Here is a 9,512-nt window from a genome sequence, read left to right as displayed (position 1 = left end):
ATATGATTCTCACAAGTGTCATTGCATTCTTGAGAGTTTCATAGTACTGCCTTGTGACAATTGGCTGCAGAAATGGATTTTCAACACTTCTTACAGAACTGCCGGCGAATGCTTTCATCTTGACCAATGTTTATGAAACATGTCCCATGTACGTTTATGGGTTCTATCTAGGGCCATTTAGCCAAAAATAGGATAACAGATTTCGTGAAAAAATAATCCATGTTCTTTTATTCATTCAACACACAACAAATTTCGTGAAATTCCATAGAAATAAGCAGCAATTACAAATAGGTAACCCCGAAGTAGCCTCCAGGCCAGAGGAAAAGAAATTACTATAAATAACCACCACTTGGTCAGCTGGAAAGATGGGGGGATGGGGCCGCTCATTAGCAATAACAGATCGAGAATGAATCAAGTCCGCAATTAAGAAGTTCACAAATCGAAGACAGCAGTTGAAGCCAATGCAGCGAGGAGGAGGAAAAGAGCTGGCTTCACGAGGCTTCCATCAGATGTGCTTCCAGGGGCTGCTGGGACTGCCTTTGATGTTGTTCCTGTTGGAAAAATGGCTATATTCATTGTAGAGTGAATGAGAAAATTGTTCTCATAATGGCACTCTTGAAAGAATTCAGGATAATTATCTATCATGTATATTAATTATTGATACATGATTTTGGATAGGATTCATGTGTATTAATTATTGATACATGATTTTGGATAGGATTCATTTGGGGTTATCTTATTGAGATACATGTATGTACATGAATGTGATCCTTTGATAAACGTGAAGATAATTATCTGGAATTTAACACTTGTTGCCAATTTCTAACAGTCGCTAGCATCTATAAATATCTCTTTTGTTTCAAAAGAATGCGCTCTCTCTCTTTTTCCTTCTTGCATCTTTTGAAGTGTTTCATATTGCTCTAAGTTCGAGTTCGCTAGAACGTTGGGTGCTGACATACTCACCTTTAATCCGTTGTATCCTGGGAGACAGTTGTTATTATTGTTATTTTCAATCATTTCTTTCTTTCTGGGTTGTATTTATTCTTCTCTATTGTGTATCAGCCTATATCTTTTATTATTTCACTAACAGTTCCTGCATCATATTATTGATGCATTGAACTAGTTTAGTTACATGCATTTCTTTTCTTTTCTCGCCGGAAAAGTAGATGGAAGATTAAGCTTTAATTAACTGGGTTTGGAGAGGACAGTCGGAAAGAAATAAGTCGAAGTAGTTACGCAAGACTTGCTGGTAACTTGAAACTTCAGGGGAAAATTAATAATTGCATTTATGCTTGGAACTGTTTTGTGTACCTGAAGGAAGGGGAGGAGCTGTAGTTGGATTCGCCGGAAGTGTAGTTGGACTCTCCGGGGTTGTCTGAGGAGCGTCCGCTGAAGGACTTGCTGGAGAGGTTGCCGCAGGGGCAGCCGCTGGCGAACTTGCTGGAGAGCTTGCTGGTCCATTAGCAGCAGCTGTGAACAGCGGCATCGTTAGCCCATTCAAAATCATTACTCATTACATAATAATCGTATAAAACAGTATGATCATTTAGTCAAAAAAAAAAAAAAAAGGAACTGACAATTGCACTGGCTAATTGGAGGGGTTCGCACGTTGCAGGCTCCAGGAAGTGCGAGGGCAAGAGTTTGATTGATATTGAGACCCATAAAATTGCTGGCTCCATTGGTCAGAGTACAAAGGCAACGCGGGGCCGATTGAACCGCGCCGGCAAGCTGTGTACAACACGCTGGAGATGGTGTTGATGAATTTCCGGTGACATAACTTAGACACGGGGACAAGCCCACGAGTGTGTTAGCGCAGCTGGAACCTGATTGAGCTTTTGCTCCACTCCATAGCGATAGGATGAGCACTAGAACCAGGACCAAGCACGTCTCAGTTCTTTTCGATGCCATGATGAATATTGTCTCAACTTCTTCCAGGAAAATTAGGGAGAAAATGGTTTAAGCAGTTAGGCTTGAAATCAAGGTGTGTTGATTGTCAGAACTGGGAATGGGGTGCTGTCAACCGAAACATGGCAATGCATTTATACAAGAAATTTCGAGGGGAGATGGTATTGATTGGTAATCTGGTTGGCCAACTTTTCCTAAATCAGTGTATCTTCGTTAACTAAACTGTGCGAAGATGTTGAAGATTAAGTGACAAAAAAATTCAGGAAAATGGTTTCTTTTTGTTTTTTGATTGGAAGGAAAATGGTTTCGAAAGCCAAGTTTTGGAATTGTACATTTCGAAGCTTGTTATGTCATTGCGATAGCGAGAGTTTTAAATTATGTATTTGGTGAACTTCTTAGTTGTACCTTACAACTGAATGGATACTTGACTCTACTCTTTGACGGGAGCAGGTAGTCCCATTCATCAATTAGTGAGCAAGAATGGGGTCCTCTTGCACCAAATCGACTTTTCCAATAACATATGCAAGACGAATTATTGCTTTTGCCCGTAATCAGAGTTGGAAATCAGGGATTATGAGTTCTGAGAAATCGCTTTCTTTTCTTTTTCTATATTTAGCTTGAATAAAAGGCAGAAAAATAATATTTAAAATGGAAAGTAGGTATTCAACATCCCAATCAAAATGTTTACCGAGCCTACAACTATATGGCATATGATTTACAAAACTGGAAAGGTAGAGTTTATATGCAAAAAGGAGATTTGCTTAAATTCCCAACATCACCTGCAAAATCATTCCATTGAAAGGTATCGGAGGAGGAGGAATTAGGGCAAAGCAACTTCAAGCTCGACTAGTGATAGCTTTTTAAAGAATGTGGCCTCAAATCCTTCGGAATCAGCAACAGAAGTTTATTGAGGAAATGACGAATATTACAATGGAGGTCTAACTGTGCAGTGCCTTTGCCATGAAGAGTGTTGAGTAGTAACTTCATGTACAGAGTCAAATCCTTTGAGAAGATTTGATGACTACAAAAACGATGTGGTAATTTTTTGGTGTAAATAATGAGTAGTTAATTGAACAGATTTTCCAATTCTGAACTAGGAATTGGTCATTTTCCAGAAACATGGAGCTTCTGATATATATATATATTGGTGGTATGATCCACCCATACCCTAGAAGATGAAGAATGTAATGGCTTTATTGTTAGACAAGACTCTACATAGTTTTAGAGAATTAGCATGATCAAAAGATTAGGATATTCCTAAGTGAAAAAAAAAATTACAACCAGATGCATATATTGCTTTAACACTATTCTGAAAATTTTGAAGATACCGATGAAGGATTGAAACAAAAAAGTCCTTGTTTTGATCAAGTCTTTCTGAAGAACACAACAATATATTACATTCCCATTGGCGGGTTTGCAACCTGTCACGGAAGTTGGGATCGTTTTAAGTTCGAAAACAAAGTGCTGCCACAGTACTTTATATATATATATATATATATATATATATATATCAACATCGCAACAAATGAAATGTCTCAAGTCTCGGCCTTTTCAGGCACAAGGCGCAATGCCGGCTTTAACGCCGGCATTTTACAATGATCCACACCACAGTTTTGACCCCCCGAAGTCAGTCCTTTATAGTTTCACCCGATTGGTTACTGAATAGTGCCCAAAAAATGTCTCGTATTAGCGGGGATGAAATTAATTAACTTTAACAATTAATTAAGTCACAAATCAAGCGGTTTAAGGAGTCGTGGTATCAGTCTGTCAGAGTTGCGGATGAAACGTGTTATGTAGGACTGGTGCAAGGTGATGGATCAGATTTCGGTCCATTTTGGGGTTGATGCCACTTATCTGCCTCATTAATCTGATTATTGCCATGTTTTGAAGTTCTTGAAAGCCAGATGTGTGTATGCATGCTAATGGATTGAATATACAAATTGATTCTGAATAATGGGTTCGGCTCATCTTCTTATGATGACAAAAGAAAGTAATAGATACTAACTATCTTTTCATAAATAATTAATCCAGGTACAGCAGTAGCCATCCGACTCCTACTAAATCAAATCCCAAAAGCAGATTTTTTTTATATGTATTAAAAACACACGCACACACACACACTAGGCCAATCACCGTCACTCCAAGAATTGAACACGATGAAGAAAGAATATGGAATCAATGGTCTTCTGTTCCTTCATGGCAGAGAAAGGAGACATTATTACGATACTAATCGTCACCTACAATTCAAGGCATTGTCCAATTAATGTTCAGAACCCTGCTCCAGATAGAACGCAGGACGCAACGAAGAGAAAGAGAGCTATAAGTGGGAATGAGGCATTAATGTTGCTTCCGGCAGATGTTGAACCGTCTGTCGCAGGGACTGTTTTCGACCCGTTTCCTGCATTAACACAGCATTTCAACACTTGAAACAAACTTTTCCTTAGAGAGGGTTATGGACCCAAAACACAGAAAAGCGAAAAGACAAACAAATGTACACCTATAGATCGACTTCAAAATTGAAATGCGCCAATGAATAATTACCTGCTGGAGTATCTGACACTGATGGTATCTTCGGAGTGTCAGGTGATCCTTTTGACGGTTCTGCTGGAGGAGAAGTTGCTGGTGTAGCGGTTGAAGAAGTTGGTACATTTCCAGCTGCTAATGTTACTTACGTCTTAGATTGGTTCTATATATGTATATATATAAAGACAGATGATTAATCAAAAAAAAAAAAAAGTTTCATACTGTTACCGTTGCATTTGCTGCTTGGGAGAGTTTGCACCTGACAAGCACCAGGCAACGAGAGAGCCAGAGTTTGATTGATGTTGATACCCACGGAGGATCCACCACCATTTAGAAGTAAGCAGAGGCACTGCGGCTTTGATGACACGACGCCAGCAAGCTGTGAACAGCAGGTCGAGCTCGGCTTAGATGAACTTCCGGTGACGTAACTTAGACAGGGATACAAGCTGGTGAGCTCGCTGGTGCACCCTGACTGAGCTAAAGCTCCAGTCAAGCGCATCACAACAAGGACTATGGCAAGAAGACACATTTGAGTCACTTTGGAAGCCTTTCCCAGCTAGCTCCTTGAATTGATTACTCTTACCTGCAGGAATATGCCGACAATTGACGCTTCTAATAAGGCATTATTAGATGCTGGTATTTGATGTTCGAAATTGAGCGATGAGGTTCTAGCGCAGGGCAGGGACTTAAATACAATGAGGTTTGCTTGGGAATAAACAAAATGGATATTAGGTGCTTTAGCTCGCCAACTTCCAACTGAACAAGGCTGTTTGATAACTAAACAATTTATTTGAAAACCTATATTGCTTCTTTGAATTCAGGTTATGTTTATAGTAATGTTTCATTTGCTCAAATGACTGTTCATTTTGTGCAAAAGAATAATATTTCATGATTGACTATAGCTTGCTCAAAGTTGATAGGCTGTATATACAACTTCATTACATGGCTCCAATGTGCTACGTAAAAAACTTCTGCACTGTAATGAAAGGCATTGTTGGGGTTGAGGGAGTGATAAATAGAGGAAAGGGCAGGTAAGGAAAGAGTTGGAATTGGATCTAGTATTTTCTTCAAATTTGGCAAAAAAATTGATTAACTTCCAAGAACTCCAATGGTAGCGGCCTTAACTTGTTAGCCGAAGAATATTAGCAGAGTACAAATTCGAGAAGTTAAGGGGCAAGAAATATGCAATACAAGAATGTCTTCGTATGCTTAGCCACGACACAGAGGCTTAGTGACAACCATTTTATGTGCTAATTATTTACCATTGTAAGTGCTACTTACTAGTTAATAATGCAAATTTTTAGTTGTCATTAAAGTTTTTTTTTTTTTTTGTGAATTTTCCATATTTCCCAGGTTATTAATATAGTATAGGTAAAAGGTTTACTTTTGTAAGGGGCAATTAGAGAATGAAAGAAATTTAATGAAAATTAGGGAGTAATTTAAAAAGGTAATAAACGATTTAGATAATTTAGAGGGTGTCTATTTGAGTAAATAAAGTGAAGTCTTTATAAAAAGAATAATTCTGCAAAAAATCGTGAGGTTGATTTCTTATTCTTTTTGAATAGTCGTACCTAGGATGTCAAAGGGGCCAGGCTCTGGCATCCGGGCCTAAAATTTAAATACTGGGCTAAATTGGTATATGAACTGAATTGGTTTGAGCTTGAAGAATAGGCCCAATGTTAAAATGGATTGCCTAAACTCAGCCCAATGTGATCCCGCCCATGTCTTTTTATAATGAGTTTAAAAGAAATAAATATAGATATTTGTTAAATATATTAACATTTACAGTATATATTACTAATTATTTAAAATTTAACATTATTTACCAAGTTTGTAATCCCAATTAAGATAATTCTCGTGTTAATTATTTAAACTTTGTTGTATTTAATTAAAAGTTTGTAATTTTGGTGATTTTTTTTTAATGTAAGTAGGATTTTTTATTATCTTATTATCTTAAAGTATGAATTTTAGAATTGACGCCACTTCGTTTATTTTGCCCCAAACCTGATATCATAAAGAATTGAGTTTGGGCCTTCCTTTTTAAAAACCCAACCTGATTATGATGTTTTCATATGGACCTAGGCTTGGACATTTCAAAAGCCCGACCTGTTAATGGTGAATGTCCTCGACTGCCTTCGATAGGTAATGGTGAATGTGTACCCTCGAATCGCACGAGCGATAGCTATCGGCCTTGGCAAGCAATAGTGAACGTGACAGGAGAGATAGCTAAAGCCCAAGATTGGTGTAGATACTTTTGCTGGATAGGAACAACAACAATAATAACAAAATGAGTAAATCTTACGTGTACTGATATTGTATATATTATCATTGTTGAATTCATTATATATGTACAAAAGTTAAATTTTAAATTTAAAATTTACATATTTGTCATTCATCTAATACTGACAGTATCAGTGTAGGAAAGATTAATTCTAATAATATATATATGTATAATGAGCTATTTTTTTGAAAAAAGATAACTAAAGGCCGAAGTGCCCAAAGAGCAAAATGTAATGATTTGGGCTGAAGAATTAAGGAACTGAGGAAGATAGAAAGAGAGGAAAGAGAAGAAGCATGGGGGAAGAAGAGAACAAAAATGATAGGAAAGATAGAGTTCAGAATAAGGAGAAAACAGAGTAAAATTGATTGTTTGGATGAGGAGATTACAATTCACATACAAACCGATCTTCATTACATCCAATCTCCTATATATAGATTCAGCATATAAAGTAGTTACACATTCCTCTTGAAACTAATTGGTCTACTTATCAGATTGGGTCATAACACAAAACTTGCTTATCCCTGTAATATCTACCATGGATGAGATTTCAGGTCCATGGGTAATGTTTCAAGCGTTCCACCAAAAACACCTGCAGTATCCTCCGTAGTAACAGTCAACGAAAGATCAACTAACTCTGCAGGGACTAACTCAAAATTCCTCTCTACAAGGACTAACTTAAAATTCCTCACATGCGGCAGCTATATAAAATAATTGGTGTTTTTGAGACGTAGGTTCTAGAAAGAGGCTTATTTTTCTAGCTATACTTGATGTTTTGCATATGAGTATTTCCCTCCTTCGGTTTGATAGAGAATCAATACTGCACAAGAATATAAGATTGGTAATTAGAATTACCTCTGTAATTCTTTCACTGAATATAAAAGTAATTAGAAATACTTTTTTATATGGTATCAAACGTTTTTAAAATATTTTGTATCAAATGTTAGTGATGTTTTTCAAAAAAAAAAATCATTCAAAATGTCTTTCACATTTTACTAAAATAAAATTTTTCATCCCTAAATTTTAAAATGCTAACTTCAAATTTGGTTCAAACTCAGGTTTCTGATCACTTTTTAATTTCAATACACCATATGACCCATATATAGTCATTTTTATGTGCAAAAAGGTCGGATATTTGTAGTTAAACAAATTGCTCGACCCACATTCATTTTTGCTCCTAAAAAAGATTTGTAGTTAAATAAATTACCCAACTCATATCCATTTTTTGCCCTTAAAAAGATGAGTTTTAATCTTGTTGTCCCTAAAACAATGATTACGTATAGGTCACAAGATGAACTCATGCCAAAACTTAGTTGGAAACCTAGGGATCAAAATTGATCGACATGATTTTGTAAGAAATGTAAAGTTCAGCATTTTAAAATAAGGGATGAAAAAATTTATTTGCTGAAATGTAAGAGATGTTTTGAACGATTTTTCATGTTTTTCTCAATAGGTCATGCAATTAGTTATAAGTTTCAACTTTCAATTAGTATATATATATTTTTAACACGGGGGCTAAGCCCTCGTCAACTATAGTATTATAAATATGTAAAATAAACATTTTAATGTTCTACTTAATGTTATCTTATAAACTATAAGCCATATTCTATATAATTGGGGCTGAATTAGAACTAAAAATATTTACTTAGCAATCCATGTTTCTTTTTCTTTTTTGGAACAGCAAATAACGAATGCATAAGAAATGTCTACAGTTTTTTCTTTTTTCCTTTTTCCCTTTTCTGAGAAGATATACATAATTTGATCTCCTTGAACCAATTAGTCATCTCTTACCGTTGTTAGAAGTTTAAATCGGCATCCCTACCTAGTAATTTCGTCACGGTTTTTGAGCTTTGTTCCAGGCCCATTACTTTTTGCCCAAAATAATAGCTCAAGAGTTCTCTTCTTCATTTTCTTTTTGTTCTTTTTAACCACTGTTCTGATGATATGCAGGAATTAGCAACTAATGGCAGATGCATCTTGATCATCACAGTTCCATTCTAAGCTCAAATCTTTATTTATTGTTCATATGATTCCGTGCATCCTAAGTCACGATATTCTGCTACTGCAGAAATAGCAGGTTTGGTTTCATCAAATTGCGCTGCAAGTTAAGTGTACACTACAAGTCTTGAGTACCATTAGTCACTTCTACAAGTTCTCCAACACCCATCTTTCATTCAGGTCAAAACTGTGCATGGAAGATTTGCCCGCTAAAAACAATTAGTTTAAAGTAGTTGAGCTCCATAACCCACCTCAAATCTACCAGCTATTTTGCCTACAAATCCCCATGAACAATCAAGTCTACAAATCATCCGCTTCAATACGTTCAATTGAATTCTATTAAAGCCCAATTGATCTGCAATCCGTTGTTCAAGAAAGAGCAGTTGGGGGTTGTTACTATCTTAATTCTCTCAATTCAAAGCATGGAGAAAAATCCCCTACTGAAAGCAGTCGTTCTCACTCTAGTTATTCTCTCGAAATTTAAGGCAAATGGTCAAATTAGCACGCCGTGTACAAGTTCAATTATCAGCAGCTTCACCCCCTGCTTAAATTACCTCACCGGAAGCAGTGCAAATGGGGGGTCGCCGACTGCCCAATGCTGTGATTCGCTAAAATCCCTCATGACTGACAGCGTTGAGTGTGGATGCTTAATAGTAACAGGAAACGTCCCTGTTTCAGTACCTTTTATTAGCCGACCCTTGGTAATTTCACTCCCACGAGCATGCAAAACTGGTGTGCCATTACGCTGCAAAGGTACAGCCTCTCCTACGGTCCACCTTTTTCTTAGCATTTCTTCTCCATCAGAAAT

The 9,512-nt window shown here is 36.7% G+C and overlaps 2 protein-coding genes across 4 annotated transcripts; both read right to left on the bottom strand.

The window, feature by feature from the left end:
* Nucleotides 1-200: 200 nt before the first annotated feature.
* Nucleotides 201-2,089, bottom strand: LOC140004343 (non-specific lipid transfer protein GPI-anchored 26-like). 2 transcript variants are annotated; one of them, XM_072072873.1, is made up of 3 exons: nt 1,578-2,089; nt 1,312-1,470; nt 201-566 (listed from the first exon to the last, which is right to left on the bottom strand). In XM_072072873.1, exons 1-3 carry the CDS (start codon nt 1,906-1,908, stop codon nt 433-435), a joined length of 624 nt encoding a protein of 207 aa, XP_071928974.1. In that variant the 5' UTR covers nt 1,909-2,089; the 3' UTR covers nt 201-432. The 2 variants fall into 2 exon arrangements, with proteins under 2 accessions (XP_071928974.1, XP_071928977.1); XM_072072876.1 differs by having other exon boundaries at nt 201-551; nt 1,578-2,059.
* A 1,807-nt stretch (nt 2,090-3,896) lies between these two features.
* Nucleotides 3,897-5,074, bottom strand: LOC113689974 (non-specific lipid transfer protein GPI-anchored 26-like). 2 transcript variants are annotated; one of them, XM_027207800.2, is made up of 3 exons: nt 4,657-5,074; nt 4,447-4,563; nt 3,897-4,303 (listed from the first exon to the last, which is right to left on the bottom strand). In XM_027207800.2, exons 1-3 carry the CDS (start codon nt 4,955-4,957, stop codon nt 4,173-4,175), a joined length of 549 nt encoding a protein of 182 aa, XP_027063601.1. In that variant the 5' UTR covers nt 4,958-5,074; the 3' UTR covers nt 3,897-4,172. The 2 variants fall into 2 exon arrangements, with proteins under 2 accessions (XP_027063601.1, XP_027063608.1); XM_027207807.2 differs by having other exon boundaries at nt 4,447-4,560.
* Nucleotides 5,075-9,512: the final 4,438 nt, after the last annotated feature.

Source organism: Coffea arabica, chromosome 1e (genome assembly GCF_036785885.1).
Source record: "Coffea arabica cultivar ET-39 chromosome 1e, Coffea Arabica ET-39 HiFi, whole genome shotgun sequence".
NCBI classification, from domain to species: Eukaryota; Viridiplantae; Streptophyta; class Magnoliopsida; order Gentianales; family Rubiaceae; genus Coffea; species Coffea arabica.
Note: the sequence above shows the minus strand (reverse complement) of the source record. Positions and strands in the feature narration are given on the sequence as shown.

Bases quoted from the DNA above. Each gene is read 5' to 3' on its own strand.
- LOC140004343 (XM_072072873.1), bottom strand. From the start codon at position 1,908: ATGGCATCGAAAAGAACTGAGACGTGCTTGGTCCTGGTTCTAGTGCTC. The intron at 1,471-1,577 runs GTCAGTTCCTTT...CGCTGTTCACAG, and splicing joins TCCAATTAGCCAGTGCAATT to CTGCTGCTAATGGACCAGCA. The intron at 567-1,311 runs GTACACAAAACA...CAATGAATATAG, and splicing joins AGCTCCTCCCCTTCCTTCAG to CCATTTTTCCAACAGGAACA.
- LOC113689974 (XM_027207800.2), bottom strand. From the start codon at position 4,957: ATGTGTCTTCTTGCCATAGTCCTTGTTGTGATGCGCTTGACTGGAGCT. The intron at 4,564-4,656 runs GTAACAGTATGA...AAGTAACATTAG, and splicing joins CCCAAGCAGCAAATGCAACG to CAGCTGGAAATGTACCAACT. The intron at 4,304-4,446 runs GTAATTATTCAT...GTGTTAATGCAG, and splicing joins AGTGTCAGATACTCCAGCAG to GAAACGGGTCGAAAACAGTC.